Source organism: Pipra filicauda, unplaced genomic scaffold (genome assembly GCF_003945595.2).
Source record: "Pipra filicauda isolate LSUMZ 115617 unplaced genomic scaffold, ASM394559v2 scaffold79_size2787110_pilon, whole genome shotgun sequence".
Lineage (NCBI taxonomy): Eukaryota > Metazoa > Chordata > Aves > Passeriformes > Pipridae > Pipra > Pipra filicauda.
Window position 1 is genome coordinate 2,457,691 of NW_024104975.1, and position 27,397 is coordinate 2,485,087.

Below are 27,397 nucleotides of genomic sequence, written 5' to 3' on the forward strand. Positions count from 1 at the left end.
GCGCGCTCCCCCGCTCGGCGGCCGTTCGCGCAGTCCTCGGCTCGCGCTATATAAAGGGGCGAGGCGGCAGCGCGGCGGCTGCAGCCCCGGGGCCGCGAGCGAGCCCGGCACAGGCCGCGGGGCCGCCCCTCAGCCGGGGCGGGACGCGCGGGCGTTGGGGGGACGCAGCCGGGCAGGTTTATTGTTTTAGGGGCGACTCCCCCCCCCGCGGTTGGGGGCGTCCCGGGGGGCTCGGGACATGGCGAGCTCGACTAACACAAACCCCGTGGTAAGGACCGGGTCGGGGGGCGAGGGGGGCCCCGGGGGCAGCGCGGGCGGAGGGGGCCTGCGGGGCCCGCCGCCCCCCTCCCCTGCGCTCCCTTCCCCTCCCGCCGCCCGCCTCGGGCGGTCCCGGCCCCCGGCGGGCAGGGGTGGCGGGGGGCGCGGGGCAGCCTCGCCCCCGCGGCGGAGCCAACTTGTGGCGCCCGGCGGCGGGCAGAGAGCGGCGGCGGGAGCGGGGCGGTGGGAGCGGGGGCGCGGGGCGGAGGCCCGGGGACGGCCCCGCGGGGAGGCCGGGGGTCTGGCGGGCAGGGGAAGGGAAGGAAGGGAAGGGCCGGCGGGCGGGGGGCGCCGCCGGCGGGAGCCGCCCGGCGAAGGGACGAGAGCCGGAGGAGCGCGGGCGCTGCCGCCCGCCCCAAGGCGAGGGGAAGGGGCGCCCGAGCCAGGTTTCGGTTTTGTGGTGTCGGTGGCGGGGAAGCCCGCCCGGGCTCCGCTGGAGCCATTTTATGTTGCTTTGTACGAAGGAGACGATGGTTGAAAAGCACTTATCCCAGCCCGGCCGGATCGGCTAAGCCGGGCGAAAAGCCCTCAACTCCCCTTTGGCGAGCGAGGCAGTATTTATTTTAAAAAGAGAGAAAAAAAAAAAAAAAAGCCCCAGACCTGTCCCCCCCCCGTTCCCTTCTCGTGCTTTCTGCACCTTGGCGGGTGGCTCGCTGCTGCACTTGTACTCACAGAGGTTTTGCAACAAGCAGTCCCACAGCCCTGCGCTGCCACCGAGCCCCCCCGGCCGCCGCTCCGCTCCCCGGCGCGCCCCCGGCCGCGACCCCCGCCCCGAAGCGCTGGAGGAGACAAACCCGGCGTCCCGGCGGCGGGCTCGGCCCCCTTGTTTGTGGCTCTCAGATCCATCATGGCTTCCCCCTGCCTTTCTGCCTCCCTGCTCCTTGTGTTCCTCCTCCCTGTGGCTGCCCTGTTTATATAGAGCTATTGCCGCTCTCTAATATAGACTCTGCTAGGATGGGAAGGTGCTTTCCAGCCCCACGTCACCGCCTCTCCATTTAAACACCACATCAGCCTTTAAATAGGGAGCGAGCCGCGGAGCGCGGGCTGGGAGGTGCATGCGTCCGCGGCGGAGGCTGTGAGACGGGCGGCTTGTCCCTCGGATCCCAAACGGCCTTTTCCACCGCTTTCTTTTCCCTCCGCGCCGCCCGAGCCCGTCGTTACCGGCCTGCGGGGCGGTGGTGCTTTCTGCCGGCTCCGGCGCGGGCGGGGGTGTATCCCAACCGGTGTAAATGGGCTTTCCTTTGCTTTTACGCATTGTACAAAGACAGTTTTCATCCCCTCCTGCATTTGAATATGTTTACCTTTTTCTTTTCTTTTTTTTTTTTCATTTTCTTCTTTGTTCGTTTTTGAGTTTTAGTGGGTTTTTTGATTATTTTTTTTTGTGATTATTTTTTTTGTCAGTAACACGCAGCTTGCATACCTTCCTGTGCTGCTGTAAGGTCTTCGAAGTAGCTTTTCTGCTGCGTGGGGAAAGTAGTGTTTAAACGGTTCTTACCCAGTATATCAAGGAGAGATGTAGTACTTTATGGCACTTTGCCAAGGTCTGACTACAGCTGTCATCCTAAAAGTGATGTTAATATTAGTTTTGTGTATGGATCATGGGCTCCTGTTACTCAATGATTTATGTGCGTTTCTGGTGACTAAGATGTACTAATATTTTATTACAGTCCAGGCAGAGTAGAGGTTTTAAAATTTTCACTAACACTTTGTTTCATTACAATATTTGGTATACTGCAGAATATTATACAAAAGAAAATGCAAAGCATCCTAATTTTCTTTTCCAAATCTGAAATTTTACAGACTTGCCTGTGAGTTAGGGTCATGCAACTGCAAAGAAACATCTTTGCTTTGATATTTTGTCAGCTTTTGTATCAGAAAATTTTAGGAAAGTAGTCAGCTGTTACACAGATGATGTGTAAGATGCATACTGAATGTGTGTGATCTGAATCTGTTATTTGTCCTTCTGTTTATAAGCTTCTGGCTTCATTTTTTTATTGCAGGAAAGGGATCTATTTCTGTGTAGTAAATGAGAGGGTTTGCTTTTCTTTCTTGATCAAGTTAGTATTCAATAGCAAAAAATATATATGTTGCATAATCTCCAGAGTACTTGTAAATATCTTGGACTCAGCAATTTACTAAGACATGCTTTCTCTCGGCTGTATTTCTGTACCGTCCTAAGTTCTGTAAAGTTCTCTTGAAAGGTGTCAGTGTTTGAACATTGTGTTTGGATTAGCAAAAGCCAAGCTTAAAATGAGCCTGCTTCAATTAGGTGTGCTTTAGGCTAATTTTCAGTTAAGTACTAAAACCTTGCAATGGTGCTTGGTCAACTTTGTCAAATTCAGGTCTCGTTCAATAGCAAGGATCACATTGCTTACCCAAGGGTTACCAAAGATGAATGGGAACATTTTGAAATGCTGCAGCCAGTTGGCTTTAGGAAGCTGGACTTGGAGCCTAATATGTCAGTAGCATTGCGTAAGCATCCAGTCAAATTTGAATTGCTAGAAATCTGTTCTCCCTAATAAAGGACAAGTATAAATGTAAACAGTTATATGCAGTATCAGATTTTGCAGGTGACAAAAGAAATTTTTTTGTAAAAGTCCACAACAACGTAAAAAAAGCTCAAATTGTAGTGCTTGCATTGTAGATATATACGTTACTTCTTTCTGTGCACATCTTTTATCTAATTGTGACAAGTTACCTTTACAGTGTGCTCTTCTAGCTGCATATGGCCAGCTTACAGCAGTAACTACATGGCTGGTAGGAGGATTAACAGTGTTTCGGAGAGAGCTGCAGAAGCAACCAGGAGCAAACTGCTGTCAAATGCACAAAGCATGCTGTGGCATATCTCTCCGTAACGTGTTGGTGATTGGAAACCCAAACTGCTGAAATCCCAAGTGTTGTGATAATAATTACAAAGAATTGCAGTTTTTGTATCCTTGAAATGGAAGGAATGTAGGAAGTGTAAGCCCCCGAAGGCATGTGGTGTTTCTTAAAATAGCTTGCTCCTCAGTTTGGAGTGTGTGTGCATGTGTAGCAGTCTCACCATACTCAGAGTTTTCTTTACAAGATGCATAAGGAAAGTGAAATATAATCATTTCCTTATGTTCCCAGAGGGGGAAATACTAGATTTCAAATCTCTTCTATGTGTTTGTGGTTGTATCTAATAAATCAGGAATTTTAATTGTTGTCTTTTATCTGTAGTAAGTGTTTGGAATAGTGTTTATTGAAGAGTGATTTGAGTATTTTGCTCTTAAAAGAGCTTGAAGTTTACAGCAATGTACTCTTTACGAGGGAGGCACTTTAATATAAACCAGATGAAAACATGATTAATTTAATAGCAATCTTTAAAGTCTCCATTTGTTCTCATTGCTTTCTCTGACTGAATGCGGAAATTCATTGGAAAGCTCACCTGCTATCCCATCTTTAGACTTATTCAAGAATTGTATTACCATGTTTATTTTTTTAGTAAGCAGTGTATGAAAATAATTTTGTCATCCAACTCCAGAGTCTTAGATGGCTTATATAAACAGCCTGAGCATCATATAAATAATGCTTAAAGCCAACACTTAGCGTATATCTAAAACAATACAGTGTGCTTCCTTTTAAAGACTGGAGCTTAAGGCTGTTTTGTAATTTTACTGGGTATGCCTATTGAGGTAGGAAAAGAGTGTTCTGTGATACTCTTCAAAATTCCGCTGTGAATGTCTCTTTAAGGCATTACTGCTCCCACTGTGGAAGATGTTGCATCCACCTGGGCTGGATGCTCAGTTGGAGTGTACAAAAGAGAATGTTTTCAACCAGACAGGATTTTTCTGGGTATTATATGAATGTGTAAAGATAAAATCAGACACTGTTTCATTATAAGTGTGCAGATACTTTCTTCTCCCTTCCTTTCCTTCTAATCATGTAGCCATGAGTGTATCATGTGATCAGAGCAGCATCTGAAAGTTCTGAACCACGTTTAGATCCAGTGCACTGTGTGGCTAATGCAGAGAAGTACATGCCTGTACAAACTGCTTGCAGGCTTGTTAACATGCATGGCTCTTGACTCACTGCACCCCTGCAGGACTGTCGTGTTTGTTTACCTGCTTGCTTTGGCTGCTGGAAGTAGTGGAGAAGGATGCTGTGTCAACAATGGCAGAGTGAACACCTGTACTCTTAACCTGCCTCTCTGCTGTCTTGCTAAGCTAACACGGAACACTAGAAACCCCTATCTGCTTGAATTTGTTTATTCTCTTATTACACAGGGAATAAAAGAAATTCCCAAGCAGATTGTTGGGCTGTAGAGTCAGTTTGTTGTATCTGAATGTTGATATCTTTCTTATGAGGCTTTACAGACTCAGGAGGCTTTGTGAATAAACCTTAGAAAAATGCCTGACTGTGGAGAATAGGAGGAGGTATCTACTGGTGGTAATTATTAGGGCCTGTTTGCGTAAAATCTGTTTTGTTGGAAAAGTGGACCTAATAGGTGATTTAAGGAGAGAAGGATTAAAGGAGAAAATGTGGTCTGCATCCTGCAGGAATTTTTATTGTGATTTCAGGCATACAGGTATTTCTCTTGACTTAAGTAAAGTAACTCATGTGCCCGAGGTTAAGCATGTTTATTTGCAGAGTGTGGTTTTGGCATTAAGAAACAGATGCTTTTAATATAATAAGGACCAATATATGGAATAGGTTAAGTAGTATTTCTGTGCTAGTTGAATCGCATAAGCTTTATGCAATTTGTTTAATTATAGAAATAATAGGACTTAATGTTATTAAGTAGAACGTCTTTTTGCATCTGTTATGAATTAAATCTAAGTGGAAAAATAATCCTGTTAATGGTGCTTGGTATTTCTAAGTTACTCACTACACAGATTTAAAATATTAGCACTCAAGAGTAGTCTGGCTTTGGAAGTCTGTTTCAATGTCTATAAGCACATTTAATGCAGTATTTGAAGCCTGGATAAGTAAGCATACAGTATGGCATGTTTTGTCTATTTGGAGCAATTAAGTTCTGGACATAGGTGCTGTAAATGTACAAAAGTAATTGTAAAGGATGGCAAACTTACACTGTTATTTGAAGCCTGAATTTATTTTTTTTTTGAGTGACAAGTAACAGAAGGATGAATTCTAGCATTTCAGTTACTTGATTTGCAGCAGCATGTTTTAAAGCTTCAAAGTGATCAGTAGCATAGAGTGGTTGAGTTTTGTTGATTTTTTTTCTTTTTCTGTGGTGTTTTTTGGGGGGGAGGGGGTGATGGTTTGTAAGAAAAATCACTTGAGCATGCCCCTATGAAGAGTTTGTTTTAAACAGTAAGGACATAATGCACTAAGCAGCCATCACACTGCTTAGTTCCAGATTTCAAATATGTTTTTTTATCCCCTTGTAATCTCCATGCATTTCTTTAAAGTTTTTTGATTTTGTTTTTGGTTTCTTTCACACATTTTAAAGCAAAGTTATTCAACTTCTTTTTTGTGCTTACTGGCCATTCAGCTTTTTTGTGGACTAGTAAATCATGTGCTGCTATTCTTGCATTATTGTGTAACTTAGGCATAGCATCTCCGTAATGTGTGCAGTATAATCTTGGGCATGTCTGCAACAAATTCAATACTTCTGGAATGCATTAAGCAACTATACATGCATAAAATAAATGTTTCAAGTGCATGCAGTAAATTTGTGTAGTTCCAGCACCTCTGCACTAACTGCTTGATGCAGATTTCCCATGAGTGCATTGGAGGCACAGTTTTCTTGGGGTGCCAAACCCACTGCACCAGTACAGGATGATTGTTTTGCATGTATACAACGTATCTGATATGTGTGGCATCATTAGGGATTTAAGGAAGCATCATTAAGGAAGTTAGGGAATGGGGTTGAGGAGGTGAGGGATGAGGAGAAAGCTGTAGCTACTTTCAGATCATTTTAAAATTGGTGTATGCCCAGCCCAAGAAGCAGCCTTTATCAGTGACATATATATGGTTCACAAGGCTACAGATTGACCAACCCTAATTTAGAGCTCATAGTGCTACCTTGCAATTATGTAGCACAGATATTTAAACCTAGCCAAAATCCCGTTGAGGTTCTTACACAGGAAGAGACATCTAGCTGTACTGTTTAAAAGGTACAGCACGTGCACAATACAATTTTTGTATGGTCCTATGAATTAAATTTTGAGCTTTAATTGATAAGTTTAAGTGTTTACATTCTCTATTTTAAATGGTACCTTCATTTTAAAATTCACAAAATGGCTGATGTTGGAAGGGACCTTTTGAAGCCTTCTTGCAACCTCCCTGCACAAGCAGGGCCTCCTGGAGCCGGTTGCCCAGAACAATGTCCAGGTGGCTTTTGAGTATATCCAGGAATGGAGGCACCAGAACTTCTTTTGGCAACTTACAGTGAACTGATAATTCACTTTATCTTTGATAGTTTAGGCATGAAATCAGTGTAATAGAATAATAACGTATTTGTAGTGCTTTCCCATGAAAACCTTGTAATATAAAAGCATAACTACTGATTGAAAACAGAAATCTGTCTAGCCTAATATCCTGTCTGCAAGAGTTTTTGTAAACAGATGTGTAAGGAAGAACAGAATATGCACGTGAATGCTTCCAGTTTTTTGGGCCTTCAGTGGGTTTCAGCTCAAGATCATTCTGAGCCATATTTGGTACCTGTTAAACTAGCAAGCGCTAACAAGTTTTTTGTCTGTATTTGTCTTAATATGTTTTTGAACTCTTAATGTTCTTTGATGTATTTTGCACACATGCAAGTATTTTTGCATATTCAGTATCTACATTTGCAAGCAGAAAACAAATTGACTGAATGGAAAACAATCTTCTCTGTTTTGAATTATATACCTCATGGCTTGATAACACTTGTGCTGTAGTTATATCACAAGAGGTCATGAGTAGTCCCTTCCATTTTCACCTTGTTTGAGCTGTTCTTGCTTATTTGTACCTCTTTGGATATTTTAGTCACTTGAAAAGATGCAGTGTATTCTGTAATGCAGTTTTCAGAATTTTTTTATTTTAAATCATAAATTTCTTTCAAAACAGTGCTGACTAGTTATTGGTTTTTTTAAAGCCTAAATTGTACAGGTCTGTTATTGAAGATGTCATCAATGATGTCAGAGAAGTTTTTCTGGATGAAGGAGTGGATGAACAGGTTCTTATGGAACTCAAAACTGTAAGTTGCAACTTTAAAGTTCTTTTAAATAGACTAATACAGTAGTTAGTTTCCAAATCTGGTTACTGTTGTACACAGTAGAAATACTAGTTTTTAGTTAGTTAAGCATTGTATTAATCTGCATATCTGTAGTCCCTTATCATTTGAATTACACTGCCGTATAGAGAGGTTTGCTCACCTTGTTTACTTTCCCTAATCTGACAACAGCAGGCATCTGAATTCAGTGTTATTTTGGTCCCCAAAACATTGTATCTTTAAAAAAGGGGAAGATGTTTATTTTAGAGACAGACAGCTCTTAATGTTTCTCTGCAGGGAAAAAAAAAGGTCTGCTCTGCTTGATGTTTTTGTCTTTCTGAAGAAGAAGAGTTGCATTGTTGGATGCGTTGTCAGATTTTTGCATGTATGGTTTGTGGTTTGCAGAAATCTTGTCTTTTGGCAGGTGGAAAATAATAAATCACATTGTATTCATCGCAATTTTGTCAAGGTCTTGGATTCAGAATTTTTACACAGAGTGAGGTTGAGCTGTTTTCAAGAGTCCAAAATAAAGGCAGGATGTTAAACCTGAGCTAATGGGTCTTCTGTGGCTTTCTTCAAATTCTTTCTGAGTGAAAGAAGCCATTCGAAGGGGAAGAGAAAAGACAGGGGGAAAGCCAAAACAAAACCAACCAACCAAAAGAAATAAAGCAAAAGGAAACTGGGAAAGTAGGTCCTGTTTGTCTCAGCTTCTTCAGAGAGTGTAGTGTCCCACACTCAGTATTTTTGAAGTATTAAAAAAGGGATGGAAAAGGAAACAAATTTTGAATTTGACTAGACAGAAACAGGTAAGGAGTTCTTTCCCATGAGACCATGACCTGTCTTGGTGGAAGTGCAGTGAGCGCTATAAAAAAGGCACTTTGGTTTTTGTGACACAGCTGTGTTCAGCAAATGATGTCAGAAAAGATTGAGGAAAGAGACAAGAAGGAAAATGAAGTATTGAAGGGGAAGGGAGCCCTAAGCAGACTTAAGTCATGAGTCCTAGGTGCCTGTAGTCTTTTTGACTCTGATGTATTAGAAATACTTGCATTGCTGTCTTTTTGCAAGAACTGCTTTTTTGCATCTGTGACTGTCCTTTGGAGACACATCAGCTGACATAAAGAACTGTAGGGCTGGAGAAGCTGAATTTGATACTGTGGTAGAAACTGCGTAAATGCTTGTAGAGAGGCAGTATCTTAGGTATGCTGGTAGTTTCTGTTGAAATGTGTTACAAGGCAGTAGTTTTTAAGCAGCTTTTATTGAGGAGTTCCAAGAAGAAATGTCTTGAGGAAAGCTGTAATAAAGGAATTATTTTTGTGATTATAGAGGTAAGAAAGAATGTAGGGAAGTGGAAAACTTGAAGGCTTATTTAAAGTTACCAGTTTATCTCTATTCGTGCTTCTATTAGAGTTGTTATGAATCTTCCACACATGGAAAAAATAAAGAATATAAAAGCTTGAGCTTGGACTGACAGGAGATATTTAACTCCTTTTCTTAAAACATTACCTCTGTGGAGTTACCTCTCCAGTCTATATTTGCCTAAAGGCTTTTTGAACTAAGTAGACTGCACAAAATAAACAGTGAAAACAAAATCAATTTTGGATTACTGTCATTATGTTGTTACAAATCCCATTGAGTAAAAATTGTACACAGATAGTTCTCTTTCCTTTTCCAAACTAGCTGTGGGAGAACAAGCTGATGCAGTCCAAGGCTGTAGATGGCTTCCATTCAGAAGAGCAGCAGCTTTTATTGCAGGTGCAACAGCAGCAACAGCAGCAGCAGCAACAGCAGCATCATCACCACCACCATCACACACAACCTCAGCCACAGCAAACTGTGCAGCAGCAATCTCAGCCACAACAGGTCCTTATTCCAGCATCTCAGCAAGGTCAGACTTAATCTCTAAACTCTCTGGCAAAAGATTCTGAAGTTAGTCCAACTCCTTAACATATTCTAAATCTAGGACAGGATGGAAACCTTTTAGTCTTTCTATTTGCCTCTATTTAATGGGTCAAGAGAGCTGTCTTGGTAAAAAGTATTTTGGTACTTTAGAAGATTTTGGAAAAGCTGAATTTTCTTGGTCTCCTACAACATAACATATTTTGAGAACACATGACTTTGAAAATTCCATTATCAGCTCTAAGTTCAAGCCAATATACTTGTGCAGTTGACAGTTTAGTCATGAGGTAAAAAAGTCATTAGGAGCAAATTATTTCAAAAAAACCATTGTCAAGCATAACTCAATACTAGGACATGAAAACTGCTTGTATAATAGTCTGAGAATATATATCTATAAATATATATAGGTATTTTTGTGGTCTTAGAAGATTGCACGTTGTGTAGATGTGGGTGTTCAAGGTGTATTCTAGGTAGCCATAACAATAAATATTGTTTCTTGTAATTACTGGCCTGTGTATTCTTCATTAATAATTTAAGGAAATTTTTTTCAGTAATTATAATTTTATTTTAAATATAAGAAATATTACTGGATTTAACTGTATATATACTGAGTAAACAAATCTGCCACCTATGAAAGGCTTGATAGAGTTTTTCAGTGCGTTAAGTTTATGGCATAAAATATTTATCTGTGGTAGTCAGACTTCAGTCTTTTTATCAGATTTCATGGATCAGAGAACCTATGTTGTCATAGTACAAAAGATAGATATGAGTTGATTTCCCACCCTGCCCCTCCAAAAACCAGCCAAAACCCAACCACCATATATTCAACACAGAATACAACTAATGTGACTAGAACTGGTTTTTGTGGCATTTTTTTACCGTGGTGTGGGGTTTTTTTTGTGGTTGGTTTTGGGCACTTCTTTGGTTTTTTTGGGGAAAAGGGGTTGATATCTTGTTTTCTTCTTATAGTACTTTGTGTTTTGGCTACACATGAATCAGTTTTTAATGTTGGGATAAAATTAATTTTGAGATTAAGGCCCCTAAATAAATACCTGCGGTTCCAAGGGCTCCGGGAGTCTCTGCCGAGAGAGGACAGTGGCAGAGCCTGAGGCAGCTGCTCACCGCTCCCTCTGGTGGCCCCTTCGCGGAGGAGCTGCGACTTTGCCAACCTAGGTTCCTTCCACTGACCAGGAGTCCCCCGTGCTCTTGGGGTTTTTCTTAGGGTACAGTGAGATCCTACCTATAGTAACACACTTAAAGCCAATTTATTGTTGCCAAACGTTGTGGCTTACGAAGAAGTGACAGTGTGGAGGCTAAATGAAGTTAGGATATCAGAGCACTTTAATCACAGACATGCAGTTTTATCAATTACTTGACTTCCCTGTTCCACGGTGGAAATGGTAGTTCCTCTCATGACCTAGTGCAGTCACAGGGAGAGATCAGAATGATCAATATGATGATTCCTACTGTCCTTTGTGTGGTCCTGGCACAGATTCATGAGATTTCATTAAACTCTTTTGCCCTCCTTGGGTTCCCTGAAACTTGGAGAGATGCCCTCAGATCTTGGTGCAGGGTTGCAGGGCTTTCCACCCCAGAATCTTTTCCAGAAACTCTGTTACCCCTAGTATTCTTAAGTGTCCTTTGTTAGGGGTTTGGATGGAGAATAGCTTGTCAAATTACTGTGCCGTTTTTTACTTTACTGTCACAGCTAATAGTAGCGGCAGCCTGCTTGTTCCATAGGCTTAGGCACTTGTTTTTCTGGATGATCAACAGATTGTTTATATAGTTTAGCTGTCTGTTTCCCTTAGCACACCAAAACTGCTTTGTTGTGTGGGACAGGTAGTTGATTGCATTTCATCTGCTTCTGCTACACGAAGACAGTGAAAATCATGAGCTAACAGCTATGCTAACTGCTTGTAACTCAAGCTAGCTGCAGCATCCTGTTACTCTTCATCTTACAACAGTCCTCGCTTAAGTGTGTTTTAAGAGTTAACTATTTTCAGTTGATGTTTTTGAAGAACTGTGATATTGGACATCATCAAGTTCATCAACATTTTACTAATAGCTTTAATTTCAGAAATACATTTTAAATCTTACTTTACTTAGGTTCAGAGTAGGTAACTGAAGTCCTTGAAATAAGATCTGTAAAGGCAAAGTAGTCATATCACTTCTCAGACCTGCTGTTGTATATTGTCTTGAGAGTAAAAATAAGATCAGAGATTGCTTAGTAGTTGTTTTTGTGATGGATGTTTGGGTTATGTTCTTTCTAAGTTACTCTGGCTGGGATGTTATTTTGGGTATACACTGTATTTTTCATTAAACACTGTTTTTTGTTTCCAGCACCTCAGCAGCAGGTTATTGTGCCAGATTCCAAGCTGATACCACACATGAATGCATCAGGCATGGTAAGAAAAGCAGAAGTTTATACAGGCATACACTGTCATTTTGTAAGTTTTTTTGAGTAAATAATTAACATGAATCTGGTATTGGTCATCAGATGCTTAAAAGTAATTTAAGACACACTGCCAAAGCTATCTGCTATCTTTGAGTTTTGTGGCTGCACTTACAGTCTGGGATCAGTAGTAGTCCATGATGTCAGTTCTGATAACAAATCTAGGACTTAACCTTGATCCTGTGCTTTAACCAAAACTTTTTTTTTTTAAATCAGAAATTGGAGTTCTGTTGGTATACGTGATGATATGCTCTTATAACAACACACCACCACTGACTGATGCAAGCATACCGTATGTGCTAGGTGCAGGGAAAACCATTGACTACTCTGAAACTTAAGTTTATCTCAAGTGAGATATGATTTAGCATTTCACATAGATCTTTGCTGGTCACATTAATTTGATTCACTAATTTTGTGACAGTATATAAAGCTGAGTCTGGGCATTTACCCTTTTCTTGCAGTTTATATCTCTAGAGGTTAATTTTAATTATCTTCTCTTGCTTTAAATTCCCTGGCTTAATTAAAAGAAAAATAAATTGTTTGCAAAGCCATAAGAAGAACAGCTAATATAAGTTAAATATGTGTGTTAAGACTAGAATTCATTCCATTCTTACCAGTTCTGTACTGGAAGCCCATGAAACAAAATTTCATGATGCAATAAGTTTTCAAGTGCAACGGCTTGCTTAGCATTCACTTCTTTGTTATCTGCTGATGTTGCTACAGAAAAGAACCTGAACTTTGTTACTTGAATAGCCTGATGTACCTAGAGGCTGAGAGCACATAAACATTCACGTTTTTCTTTTCTGTTTTACAACCATTACAATGGGATTTGTAACTTTTTAAGTTCAACAATAAAATACTTTTTTCCTGTCTCAATTAGATCTTGTTGAGGGGTATTGCAAAAATAAGTATGCCAAGCTTTTTAAATTCTGCTGCTGTCAAAATGCGGATGAATTGTAGACCACAGGGGACTCCTGTTCAGCAAATGGTCACAATAAATTTGGAAATATTATTTGTGTTTATTAGAAACACTTAAGTTGATATAAAAGAGTGGATCTGACAGACTGTGAATATCTTGGAAGGCAGAGAATAATGAGAGTTTATTTATCTGTCTTTGGGATGGAGTATGCATAGAAGCACACTTCAGTTTTGCTTGGTAATCTCTAATTTTGGCAGTTGTAACTACTATATTGACCAGCCAGTATGGGAAGATCCTGTTTCTTATAAACAGGAAGTATGCACTCTGCCTAGTAATAAAGTTTAAATCCTTTCAGTAGCAAAGAGTAATCAGCCATGGTTCTCTTATAAAGGGAGGCTTTTCCACAGGCAGCTGAAGTTAGACCCTTGAAATGGAGAGGCCTCTGGAGAAGTCCATTGCCCTCTGCGAGTTAAGGGCTTAAAGCAGATTGTTGTGTTTGGAGCTCCCATAATTGTGTTGGAATTCAGTATCCTTGCAGGTTCAAATCATTACCCATTGAAAGTCTTTCACTTTCTCTTCGAATCAGCTGTCTTGAGAGAAAAATGAGTCATTCTGTGAACAGTCAATACACAGTATGCGTGTATTCACTCAAAGGAGCTGTGTTATGTGGACTTGAAGTGCAAATCACTTACAGAATGAAGAAAAGTGCAAACCTGATTACTACTCCCTGTGAAAATGTGACAGGTGAACGTAATCATTGCTTCAGTATCTTACGTTTCTTCAGATTTTTAGGCCCATACCCTTGGCTGCGCTGAAAAAGTGTAACTAAAATTACCACATGAGCCATGCAGTGTTACTGTATTAGTAGATTAGCAGAGAAGGCAGAGGAGAAGAAAAAAAAAATCTGCTGAGCTCGCAGATAAAACAAGAAACCACATGGAGTTAGAGTTAGGGTGTGATACTTAGTGATTTTTTTTCAGCCTTCCTCCTATTAACAAAGAAGGAAAATAATTTTTATAATTAGTATAATGTATGCCAGAAACTGGCAGGCAAAGACTGTAAACAGCAATAAAAAGGTACAGGCAGTAAGTTGTGAGATGAAACATTGGCAATAATGTTTGTGGTTAAAAAGCTTTTCTGGTATTTCAGAGTGCTGCAGCTACAGCAGCTACGTTGGCTCTCCCTGCTGGTGTTACTCCAGTTCAGCAGATACTTACAAATTCAGGTAAGATTGAGAACAAACCATAGTTTAGAGAGTGCTTGGGAGGGAGAAAATCTGAGATTTACTTTCTGTTATTTACTGTTAAAAAGCAGAATCGAGGAATCCACCCTTATAGTAGTGGTAGTCCCATCTTTCAGATATACTTAACTATTTCAGTAAATGGGGCTTGACGTTTTGCTCTGGAGGGAGAACAGGAAATCTGTCTCTGAGGGAAATGTATAATGTTCAAGATTATGTAATTTAATTTCCTTTCTTATTCCACCTTTCTCATTAGAAATGTGAAAAACTAATGTTGGAATGTATCTTAGCTCTTACTTTTCAGAATTGCAGGCTATTCTCAAAGGTGTGTATGTCTTGGACGTATTTTGTGAAGTGATGAAGGGTAATAAAGCTAAAGGATAATGAAAGGAAATCAAGTACAGGTATTATGGGAGCAGAAAGGAGAAGTGGACAAGAAGTGTAAGGATAGATTTTTTTTTTTATTTCCCAAAAAACAACTGCACATTAATACTGCAAAGAAAGTTATACACAGAGTAATTTTTTGAAATGTAATTGGAAGGAAAAAATTCTGAGGAAAGGACATCATCTTACAGGACCCTGGAAATATCTTGGTGCTAGCAGCGGATAGAATTTTTGCATTGTGAATACCTGTGTATTCCTATTTTTGTTTGATTTGTCTTTCTAGCTGTAAAATCTGTCTTTTGAAACATGAGGTATGTATACAGGTGGGAGCTTTAAAAATGCTATGTTAAAGGATTAGGCTGTGACTTGCAAAAGTAAATGCATTTTTGGATTGCATACCTCATGATCATATTTAGATGGTAAACAACCCTATTCTTTGTTTCCGGCACGGTTACTATAGCATAGTATCTTTTCACTGATGAAAGCGAAGCATTTTAGTGTTTCTCTCTTTTAATTGTCATTGGTATTCTTCCAGGAAACAAGCTTCTAGATGAAGATCATTTAAAAAGTGAACTTGTACATTTGATTAATTTGATATTTTACTACAGGTCAGATCCTCCAAGTAGTTAGAACTGCAAATGGAGCTCAGTATATAATTCAACCACAGCAGCCAGTTGTTCTACAGCAGCAGGTCATACCACAAATGCAGCCTGGGGGAGTACAAGCACCTGTTATTCAGCAGGTAAAGGAAAATTTTTGAATAGGTACAGTTGAAAGAAAAAAACCCATAGTAGTAATTACTAAAAAGGCTTGCATTTTTATGAGCAAATTGAAATAGAACACAGTCAGAAATGGTATATCTAAAAAAATAAAAGTGTGGTGTGGAGTTTCTTTGCGTTTGGTTGTTTGTTTTTAACTGACTCATTTTGAAATGTTGTTTTCAATGTCACTTTTATTCTTGCCTGACTGGCTGCAGTTTAAAATTTCTCTTGGGCATCTTCTGATGACAATAATTATATTGTGTGCATAATCCTAGTCTACATACTATATGTTAAAATGTGATTATTGGTTAAAATTATTTCAAGTCCCATAGCACACAGAAGAAAATACCTAAATTCACACCTTCATACCCCTTGGTTATTTTAGTAGTGAATACAGTGTGTTTTACAAGGACTTTTGTTCAATTACAAGGACAACTCTGTGTCCAGACTGTAAAAGTATTGAATTTAGCATAGTGTCACAGTTCTGCAGTTTCAGCATGAATAACAATTTGTAGGGAATTTAAAGTTATATTTTTTTTATAAAGAATGTTTTTTAAAATGATCTTTCACCTGAATAAAGACATTCCTCTGCTGTGCTTGGAAATCTGTGGTAGTAGTGCTAGTGTTTTACAATGGATAGACAGTAGGTTTTCTCAAATTTATCAATGCAAAATGTAGGAAATGAACACCTACTAGTGAAGAAGGGTATGTGATTATAATTTAAACTATGTATCTGATATAAGTGGAATATTTGTAACTTTTTTCTAATTAGTGCAAGTCAAATTGATATGCCTTGATTGTTTGAGTAAGTGATGTGGTCATCTGTCATGTTAGCAACCACAGTACTTGCAATGATATTCCATCAGGTTTTGGCTCCTCTCCCTGGAGGGATTTCCCAGCAGACAGGAGTGATTATTCAGCCTCAGCAGATCCTGTTTACAGGAAATAAAACACAAGTCATACCTACAACAGTGGCTGCTCCTACACCAGCTCAAGCACAGATACCTGCAGCTGGTCAGCAGCAACCACAGCAACAACAGGCACAACCACAAGCACCACTTGTTCTCCAAGTTGATGGAGCAGGGGACACATCATCTGAAGAAGAAGAAGATGAGGAAGAGGACTATGATGATGATGAAGAGGAAGACAAAGAAAAAGATGGAGGCGAAGATGGCCAAGTTGAAGAGGTAAACTGTTATTTCAGAAGACTGGAGCACAGTTGTTTTATTTAAATTTTTTTGTCAACATTTTAAAGAAAAATGTTTCAAATAATACTGTATTTCAATACTTTTGAGAATATAACTTTTATCCTTGTACTTAAGGTTCATTATTTCCTATGTTGAAGTTGTGGAAGTGGTGTGTATTAGTAAAGCACCTTGAAATGCAGCTGAGGAAGGCGGGGGGACTGTGAGCCATCATGGATGCCCTTTTAAAAACTTTATCAGTAGTATTTTTTCATTTCATGGAGAGGTCAGTCATGGAAGTATGAAACCTGCATGAGCAAACAGAAATAGTCAACTCCACTTGATGAGACTGAGTGCATAAAAAAGCAAGGTGTTAAGAAGATTGACAAAAAAGAGAGCATGTGTTTCAGTTCACTGACGGGACCAACAAATACGGTCTCACCTGCATCTTACTGGCTATTCCATTGCATTCTGTTACACTAGAACAAGCTTGACAACTCAAATTTGATTATAAAGCACCTACTAGAAACACATCTGACCTTGATTTAATAAAATCAGTAGATAGGAAAAGGAATGAATTGTTGCATTCTTAATATATGCTTAATTTAGACTTTGAATTTGCTTGGTTATGGACTTCAGCCAGTGGTTCTTAAAAAGCGTGTTGCACCAAAAAGCTCCACAAGAATAAGAAATCTTGAAAAAAGGGGTAGGGGGCAGGCGGCAGGTACTAGTAAGTTAAAAGTACTGATATTTAATCTCTGACAGGAAGCTTGGCACTCCCTAAATCTGTCTCTAAAATGCATTTTGAACTGTCAGATTTCTTCCAGAGTTTTCTACAACTTTTCCAATGATTTTTAGATTCCATTTAAAATGCCAATATGAGCAGTATTTCACAGTAACCCATGCAGGATACTCAGGTCAAACTTGTAAATTTATCGAGGAGTTAAATCAGGTTTTCTGTAGTATATTTACAGTGGTGTCTTAACACTGTTGGGTTCACATCGCTTTTCCATTATATTGATCAGCATTGATGTCAGTTTGAATGTTTTAAAAGTTGCCTTAGAGGTCATGCTTAAATAATAGGTGTTCTTTAACACTTAATGCTAGCATTCTTGAGAAAATTTTTTTTATATGCCAAGACTTCATTATCAGCGTGCCAGAGATCTGTTATTTTTGCTTCCTTTACTCATCAGCAGCTACTTTGTGTGGACTGGTTACTTAAAGCTTTTGAAGTCAGTTAAGCATAGCATTACTTTGAAGGGAATTAGGACCTCTAGTACACTTTCTCTCACTAGCATCTGCTCTGTTTAGCTTATGTACTTGGGAGTAGGTGGGGAAGATGAGGATTGTACAGCAGACTTATTGCTCTGCATTTAGTAGAGGTTGTTTTAGCTTTTGAAGTGTTTGTTACTGACATGGGATGAAAAAATCTTGCTAAATTTCTGCTGGAACAGCGTGTTAGCAGAAAGAAAAAAATAAAATTAATTTTTATGGACATGAAAATACATTCTAGAAGGTGTGGAGAAGTTATTTTTCTGTGTGTCTATGCAAGATCATATTAAAGCATTCCCCCCCCTTGTAAAAATTTCCTGTGTATGTTGAAGTCTGTTTTCATTTGTGGTACATCAATTTCATTTGTGGTACACAAATGTGAATAAGCCTTGGAGTTTTTATTTTTAAGGGCATGGTAGGGAGTGATGTGACTAACATCACCTTTCCACTGCTTAGATGCTTTAGGAAAATAAAAATCTGCATACTTTTGTGAAGAAATTTTGCAAACATCAGGAGCAAGAATTATTGTGACAGAAGGCTGCAGTGCTCAGAATCTGGCCTGGACACTGGAGTCTCAGACTAAAACTGGTCATCTTAGGAATAAGGGTAGGAAGGAAATGTATGTACCTCAGCACTCTACTAGAAAGCCTAATATTCCCAACCTCAGATGCATATTAGGTCCTGTAGTTCATAGACATGACTGTAGCCTCATGTAAGTAATCATCTAATAGCTCTGTAATCAAAGTAGGAGCTCTAATCTTGCTAAACATCCTAACTTTTTGCATGTGTTTGTTTCAGGAGCCTCTGAACAGTGAAGATGATGTGAGTGATGAGGATGGACAAGAACTGTTCGATACAGAAAATGTTGTTGTGTGCCAGTATGATAAGGTAATCTTTACAAAACAGAATCCAAGAGTTCTACTTTCTCTGTTCTTCCTATCAAGTAATAATTTTTTAAGTAGTATCTTTGTGACTGTTAAGTACAGGTAGATCTGTAAAGATTATAATATGATTGGAAATATGTTTTTAAAACAAGTTTATGTGGCATGTTTGTACTAAACTTGGTAATGAGTAAAGCTTGGAAAAATTTGGCTGCATTTTATTTTTCTTCATCGTGTCTTTTTGTGCCCTTTAATGAAAAGGAAAGACCTCTGGGCTCAGGAGAGATGAACTGTTATAACTTTGTACATTTATTGTGGCTATGAATAGAAAAAGTAGCATTAGGATTTAGACTTCTGGAAAACTGTTCCTTGATCACCAAAAATGCCTCTTCTGGATGATAGAGTAGTTACCAGAGGAGAATGTTCTTTCTGTGTTTTGCATTGTGCTATACAAAATGGCAATATGGAATGTTTGTGCTTGTTTTGCTTTGAATTCTGCTGAACTGTCTTACCTCCTCTGGAATTAGTAAATTCTTGCATGTTTTCCCTGGAATATACAAGGATTCATCTGTGCCTGGAATTTTTTAAAGTGTGTCTAGAGGATATCAGACACCTTTTGGCTGAGGTAATATGCAGAAAGATTATTCAGTGTGGATTGTCTTTCTTTTCCTGTGCTAGATTAATGGGACTATGATAAATAAGGATCCTTTTTAAAGCAGAAAAAACCCCGTAAGCCTGTTGAATAAAAACTCCTATGTTTTAAAGAATGACTGTGTTAGAAAATCTTCAGTTATGCCCAAATTCTGCTTAGACTTGCCATCAGATTCAACTGAGAATTGAAGACACAGAAAAGTGTTATCAGTATCTACATCCCAGCCATCTGTCTCCTCCAGACTGTAATCCAAAACTGTTTGGTTTGAGGCAATTTGTAAGGATAGTGAGGGATCTCAGAATAGCAGTCTGGAAAGCTTGTTGGGAGCTGCTGAAGCTAAGTGACAGGAACTACTCTGAAATCCTCACCCTCTTAAAAGAATGGGAACTCAGTAGGGGATAGTGTCCATCATTAACCTCCAGTGCCACATGCTCTGAAAGGACTTCATCTCTTATCAAGCAATCATTGATTTGTTTGTCTCTAAATTACACAGGATCAGCTCAGATCTGAGCAGAGATCCCTTCTGCCCAGCATCCTGAATCAGCTGGTAGTGGATACCTCTGGAACTATAAGAGAAGGGCAGAGAGGTAGCAATGCTCATGTAGAGAGCATTTTACCATCCTTCTGTAAACTGTCTCTTGAGAAAGAGATAGTGGCGTCTTATCAATGACCAGTGGAGAATTTTTTCCTTTATTTGTCAGAAATTATTTTGATTATGTTTGAATCCTTGAAAACTTTCTTACGACAAGAAGTTTCATACATGCATTGTGTGATGTGTGGAGAATCACGTAATTTTTAAACCCGTTAGTTTCATATAATACCTCTTAGTTCTAAACAGTGTTGCCTTTTTGTTTTCTTGGTGTCGTTTATGGTATTGCAGACCATCATAACCCTCTTCAGTCATCTCTTTGAAATCAGAGCTACACTTTGCTTTGTTATTTGTACAGGTGTTCAAACATTTAATTGTTCTTACTTTCATTCTCCAGATGTGTTTTATTTTTCTGTATCGTATTTGGTAAGGGTAGATAAGGTTGAGGGACGATCAGAGCTATTAATAACACAGGTGAACCTTCCATTTATCAAGTGGTGTCTCAATGTTCTGCAATAATTCATGTATGCTTTTGGCCCTGCTGAACACAGAGCTGATATTCTCGTGGAAAAGTCTTAGAACATTGGGATCTCATATCTGACTTAATTGTTAACTCAAACCCATCATTTTTATTGTCCATGTAAATTGAAATAATTTTTTTCCCTTGTTACTGCCTTCATGTACATTGAATGCCACCACTGTTTTATTACACGAGTAAGGACAGTAACATTGTTCTGCAGCTCTTCAGTAACTGTTCTTTTGTATCATCAATGACGTTTTGTCATTTTCCAGATGCTTAGTGAATTCTTAAACTGCAGACTCCATTTGCTGAAATGATCTCATTTCACTGTAAAAACAATGTTCTTACCCTCGTTTTCCCATTTTTATTCAGTTATTTATCCATCTGAGGATCTTCCTTCTTACCTCATGGCATCTAAAATGCTTCTGGTGAGGGTTTTTTGTTGAATGCCATTCGGTAGAGCAAATAGCATATATAAGCCAGACCTTTCCTTGTTCATTTATTTGCTGACTTTTGCCACTGACTTCTTTTTTTTACTTTTTTTAGCTTAAAGTGAGAACAGACCAAGCAGTATTACTAATAAGTAATTGAGTGATATGGTCATATCTGTGCTGGTACTACTTTACTGTTCCTACAACGCTAAGAGTAGATGGGGAGACTTCTTATGCTTAATGAAAATTGCAGAAGGATTTTCTGGTTTTATACCTTTTGTAAAATTTTCTTAACTTTTTCTAGGCAGGCTTAATTACATTTTTGTTTTGTCTGTGAAAGTTTTTTGTAATCTTTCCTCTTTTGGACAGCATTTCAGCTTTGTTAAAGTTCTTTGAGTATCTGGTACTGCTACTTAATTGTACTGGTGATCTTTTGCTCTTTCTGATGACATTTTTGGTAGATGACAAGTATTTGTCTGCTCTACTCTTACAGTATGTGATGGGTTTTTTTGTTTTGTTGGGGTTTTTTAATTTTTTTCCCCCAAAAGTTTACTTCTTGAACTTTACACTGAATTTTGTTCAACTTCCTTTAGTTTTAAATTAAACCTATAGGTTGGACATCAGGAGGAATTTCTTCACAGAAGGGGTTGGTAAACATTGGAATGGGGTTTTTTTGGTTTTTTTCTGTCCTAATATTTCCTGGGCTGTTGCAATTAGTTGAAGTCATCTCCCGGCTTAATCTTACAAACTTGTTTTAAACAAAGCCTTAAAGGGGCCAATATTTTAACTGGAAAGACTATAGCTTAAAGCTGAAGCTTCAGGCCTCATTCCCAATACTGGAGATACTACTTTTCTCATTGATTCTTTACAATGAGAATTGGAATGTAAATCATGGAACAGACTCGCTGTTAAAGAGTGATTTTACAATATAACACTACTATGTATAGAATCATAGAATTGCTTTGGTTGGAAAAGACCTCTAAGGTCATAAAGTCCAACTGTTAACCCAGCACTGCCAAGTCCACCACTGAAGCATGTCCCTAAGTGCCATATTTACATGTCTTTTAAATCCCTCCAGGAATGGTGACTTAACCATTTCCTGGGGCAATGTTCCATGTTCCAGTGTTTGACAATGGTTTTTGTGGAGTTTTTCCTAATATCTAATCTGAACCTCCCCTGAAGCAACTTGAGGCCATTTTCTCTTGGCCTATCACTTGTTACGTGGGGGAAGAGACCCTCACCTTGTTTTGTACCATAGAGATTTTCAGACTAAAAACCTTGTAAATAATCCACTTACCTTTTAACCAGAACTTAACTTTCAGAAATCCAGAGTCAAACGCTTCAGATTAGAAGTGGAATGTTTAAGTAGGCCTGCTATCTATATATACATAACCTAAACTAGTTTTCATGCAGAATAGAAGTTAGATAAGAGGTACAAATAATGAAACTTAGTGTTTTAGCCTTTCAGGGCTGTTTTAAAACATCAGTCTTTTTGTTACAGCGGTTGAAATAAGGATTTCTAGCTTTCAAGTAGAGTTTCATGGCTGTTGTAATCAAAGATAATCAAATTAAAGCATCAGAGGTGGATATATCTTTATTCTTCTTTTCCAGCAACCTGTAAAAATGTGCTTTATGCTTTGGATTTTGAAGTGTCTCTGTGCTTGCATGATTCTGTGACAGTTACTGCCACTGATTAAAAAAACAAAACCAGAAAACACTGATATATGCATAATTAGGTTTTGTTTTTCATACCTAAGTGCACAATTGATTTTCAACATATTTACAGTAACTTAGTAATGTATGTATAATAGTTATTCCATCTTTTCCCGCCCTTATAATTATACATTTTTACCCATTTCTGATGCAGAGTAATAGTTCAACTTTTTCCATCTGTTTTTAGATTCACAGAAGTAAAAACAAATGGAAATTTCATCTCAAAGATGGCATCATGAATCTTAATGGAAGAGATTATGTATTTTCCAAAGCCATTGGGGATGCAGAATGGTGAAGTTTTAAAAGACAAAACAAAACAAAAGAACTCCCTGTAAAAGGAAAAAAATCAAAAGCAGGAAAGGCTGAGACTTGGATGTGTACTCCAATCAAAATGTGTGTCTGCACATCAGAAATAAACAAAAGTATTGGAACAAAGGTAAAATGTGGCAACAAAGACACTACTTCAGATGAGCAAGCCATGGACTGTAGCAGCTATAGCATTGTCTGGGAGCTGGTTTTGTGTGTTAGGAATACCTTAATTATCAATTCTACATACAGGTACCTACAGCTGGTATTTAGCATGTAAGGCTTTGTCCCCCTCCCCCTTGATTTCAGATTTTAAAATACTTCTTCCACTGATTGAAGGAACTATTCCCTTTAATAGATTATTAATCTGAAAATGCTTATTGTGTGTACAAATCTTTGCTTTGAACACTTCCTTTTGGTAGTGAGGATGGTCAGAATGTTACTTAAACTGCGTGCAAGCTTTGTACAGAAGGGTAAGACTTAAGGTGTTAAATTTTAAATAACTTGTATAAGGAAAATATTTTTAATTCTGATATGCTCATTAATTATTATATCTATTTGTTGTTTTCAATGCAGTTCCCCATAAACAGGCTGTTGTTCCTAGCAGTTACAAAATGGTAAAATGATCACTTATATTTCAAAATTATTTTAATTTCATGCGATAGATTTTTAGGGCTTCATTTTTCAATTTCTAGGCACCTGTAGGTCCTCCCTGATGAAAGATTGCTTAACTTGTTAATGATATTCTTGCTCTTTGGTGGTGGTTCAGCATCACTGAACTGAAACAAATAACACAGTTTCCATTGATTCTTTTTTTTAATTATTTTTTTTCTTAGAAAGGGTTTGGAGACTTTTTGAATCAAGTGTAGGTAATGCCGTAATAGATCCATTCCTTTGTCTTCTTACTATGTGTGTAGTCCACACATCCACAAATAATTCAACAGACCACAGGAATGACTAAATTTTTGATATAGAAAATTGTATAAAAATTCTAACTTCCTGGCTGCAACTCTTAATCAAGGATCTGCTTTACTAAAAAGTATAGCCAAAAGTTACCTGCCGCAGTTAATCTCTCTAAAGTTTCCAGATGGCATGTAATTTCATGAAGAGAGCTGCACAGCTTTGAGAACACAAATTTTGTTAGAGTATCTTTAGACTGTCTTGGTAACAGAAAATCAAGCGGTCGGATGCACTAAACCTTGTGTAGTCACTTTTTCACTTGCCTTTTTTATTATTGTTTGTTTGGTTGTTTTGGTTTCGTTTTGTTTGGTTTTTTTTTTTTTAATTTGTGAAAAGCAATGAAGTTGTTCCTCCCCTCCTTCCCTTCCTCTCCTCAGAAGGTGAACAACTTGTCTTTGTGCGTACGTCATTCTTGCAAACCCTGCTTTTACAAATGCAGTTACTTTTGAAAAAGGAGAGGGAATGGGCATTATACTTCAGAAACTCACCATTTCAAAAACAATTTTGTGTTTCATTGGGTGCTTGGAAAGATTATGAAAAAAGAACATAGCAAAGAAATTTTCAGTAAATTAGGGAAGACTTTGAGAAGCAGACATGAATTCTGATTTTTACTTGAGAATGAAACTTCTGAATCATTTAATGAAGTCACAAGCATATTTTAGCAGTATGTAACTTTTATTCACTCTTATTTATTTGCCTCCAAGTGCTTTTGTAGTCTCAATAGTACATAGAAAAATCACAACAAATTGTAAAGAGGTTCTTTTGCTGTGATTTTGTACACCTGTGTTCTCATTGATACAGACTGAAACTGCCTGTAGGCTATGTCTAGAGCCATGTGGTTGTTAGAAAGTCATCTACGTTCATAAGCTTTATGACAAGTTAATTGATGATTCTTCTAATTAATTCTTTATTAGTGGAATCATCATTTAGAGTGCATTTTTAGCTTGAGGCTTCAAGGTATCTCAAACTGATCAGTGTTTGCTTTTCTTCTGAACAAAGCAGATATTCTATTTTTTTTACCACTGTTGACACTTCTATGTACAACTGCAAGGAAATCAATAATATACCAACTAATTCCTTCTCTCACCTTTTCCATGTCTGTTACCAGTAAGTCTTAAGTAGCGGACTTCAGAAAAATTCCCATAATGCTGCACAGCCAAACCAATCAAAGGAAAAAATATCCTTTTAGTTATAGATTCCTTTTTGTACTACTGGAACCCAGATCAATTGTACAACACTTTGTTTTCATACGTTTTAATTATATTTTTCACCCACATACATATGCTAGAAACTGCATCGCCTTTCTATTTATTTTTAAGGGGTAGCTGAACTTTAAAGGTAATTAAGCTTAGTCTGTTCTGAAGGATGTTAGAAGCTTTCTGAACTTGCACAGTCTCTTGCAAGCTAATTGTATGGTATGCTTTTCAGATAAGTTTTGTCTTCAAATACAAATATCTGTGAAGTTTTGGGAAAACCAGTCAGACCATGCACATACCAATCTGTGCTCTTATCGCTACATCAAGTGTTCCTTTTTTTAAATCAAAAAGCATGTTTAATTTCATTTTATTGTAGCAGCTTGCTGTAAGAATGTAGTTTGCTTAATTTTATTATTGTACTTGAATTTTTAATCATGGTTTTAACAATATAACTGAACAGACCATTTCATTAGGTTCAAAAGAGACCATTCCTTTCAGAGGGCAAGGGATTCTCATGTTCATAGTTATTAAATGAATTTTTCCCCCTTTTAGAAATAGCTTTTTTTGTTGTCGTTGTTGGGTTTTTTTCAATTTAAATAGTTCAGTATTAATGGAAACAATTAATGGTTTCAAGAGGGCTTATGTTAAAATTTGCACAGATAATGGAGCACCTTTTTATGATAGAAAAAAATGGGGAAAGATAATTTCATAATTATAACCATGATGGCTGGTGGAAACTTGTAGAGCAACTGGGCAAAATTGAGTCTTGTGCCTTTTCAGTTTGCAGAATACCTGTTTTGCCAGTATGACAATACTTTTTTTGATTCCTGAGAGAGTAAATTTCCTGCAGTGCTTCAATCAGAAAAGCAACTTTTTTGCTCTAGTTCTGTTGGGTTTTAGTGTGTGCAATTATTTAAAAACATCTAAGTGGAAGACAAATTGAAATATGTTTTCTTTTAAGAAGATAATAGAGAATTTAGTCACATAAGGAACTTTATATTGGACTATTTAAATAAAATATGTTTTTATTCCCCCTCAGTTGCTGGATAGCGACAAGATTTCTTTGAGGCTTCATACTCCTTGTTTCCTGCATTGTACTCACAAGTTGCATTTGAACATTATTAAGTTTCCAAAACACTGTTTAAAGTGATAATTGTGGTCCGAATTTATTTCCAAGAACGATATGTGATTCTGAAGCACATTTTCTAGAAGAGAGCAAAAAACATGTTGTGTCACATAACAGATTTTTTTATAAATGTTTTCTTATCTCTCTGCTGCACAATTAGGAGTGTTAAAGTAAACTTCATTGAGTCTGTGAAAATAATTCCACCACTTGACAGTTAGCAGTAATTATGTCACCACATAACACTACCAGAGTAAAGTTTCTTAATTTCAGTGAAGGAGTCAGAGACCTTGTTAACTAAAGTTCATATTGATTCAGTCTCTTCAATTTGTAAAAGCTCCTTTAAAAACAATAAAGCCCCTCAAAATTTCCCCCAATGCAAAAGCTTCCTAATAGATTGCAATAAGATGTCCAGGAAGTGAACAATGGTTTTACAGTAACACACACTGGATTGATACTGGGCTGCCTTACACAGCATTGTGGAGTTTACTGTGTGCCATCCCACCCCACCCACACCCCCCCGACTGAGATTAGAGTTCTTCTCAGACTTTGAGATCAGTGACTATACAAGATGAAGAAACTTGCATATTGTTCTGTATTGGTGTCTGGCATTTAAAGTCTCGTTTTTCCCATTGCTGTGATTGGTTGGGAAATATGTAAAAACCAGTACATTGGTTTCCATGTTGTCTACTTTTTTCAGGCAGTTCATGCAGTGTGTTTTTTAATTATTATTTGGTGGATTAGACGTTGTGAAACAAAAGGAGCTTTTTTAAACAGGAAGAACTACCTTGGGTTAGCTGTATGTACAGTCATCCAATGAGACATGTTCCAGAGTGCATAGGGTACCGGTAGATTATGGAGAGGGGGACTATCCTTTTTTGCTGTTCTGAGCTACTATTGTCAACTGCTGTTGTACATATACTGTTATGTGTAAGGGGGTAAATATATTTATTATGTTTGTAAAATTCATTCTGTACAATTGCAGATCAAGGTTGCTCCTCTGTGATATACAGGATATTATGTTTCAAAGGCCATGCTTGGAATACAATTAGAGAACTTAGTATTTTGATGTACTAAGACCTATTTTAAGTTTAATATTTTGCCTTTGCAAAAACTTTAATTAAAGATGTTATTTAAAAATGTTTGCCACTTCATTTACTATCTTGCATATGCATTTGTTTCGTATATAAGGCTTATGACTACTACGTAATAACACTGAAGGTTCTGAATTGATTTTCATCTCATGCAGGTAATTTCACTGTCACCTACTTCTTGAATTTACCTTGCAGACTTTCCATTTAATGTCATCACAATGTTATAGAAAAAATTCACAGTTTAATCTTGAGGCCAGACTTGTGTATTTGTTTCAGTATTTTCTCCCTGTGGTAACCTGAGTGTTAGGTGTTGAGATGAGACTGATTGA

The 27,397-nt window shown here is 38.2% G+C and overlaps 1 protein-coding gene across 1 annotated transcript; it reads left to right on the forward strand.

The window, feature by feature from the left end:
* On the forward strand, positions 1-27,116 carry GTF2A1 (general transcription factor IIA subunit 1). The gene is made up of 9 exons (XM_027732805.2): positions 1-268; positions 7,379-7,480; positions 9,173-9,380; positions 11,732-11,796; positions 13,912-13,987; positions 14,995-15,128; positions 16,014-16,334; positions 18,402-18,491; positions 22,577-27,116. The coding sequence occupies exons 1-9, from the start codon at positions 239-241 to the stop codon at positions 22,682-22,684; spliced, it is 1,134 nt and encodes a 377-aa protein (XP_027588606.1). The 5' UTR covers positions 1-238; the 3' UTR covers positions 22,685-27,116.
* Positions 27,117-27,397: the final 281 nt, after the last annotated feature.

What these genes read in the sequence shown, in the direction of transcription:
- GTF2A1 (XM_027732805.2), top strand. Translation starts at nt 239, where the DNA reads ATGGCGAGCTCGACTAACACAAACCCCGTG. An exon ending in CGACTAACACAAACCCCGTG is followed by an intron (nt 269 to 7,378) that starts GTAAGGACCGGG and finishes GTTTTTTTAAAG; the next exon opens with CCTAAATTGTACAGGTCTGT. An exon ending in TATTCCAGCATCTCAGCAAG is followed by an intron (nt 9,381 to 11,731) that starts GTCAGACTTAAT and finishes TTTTGTTTCCAG; the next exon opens with CACCTCAGCAGCAGGTTATT.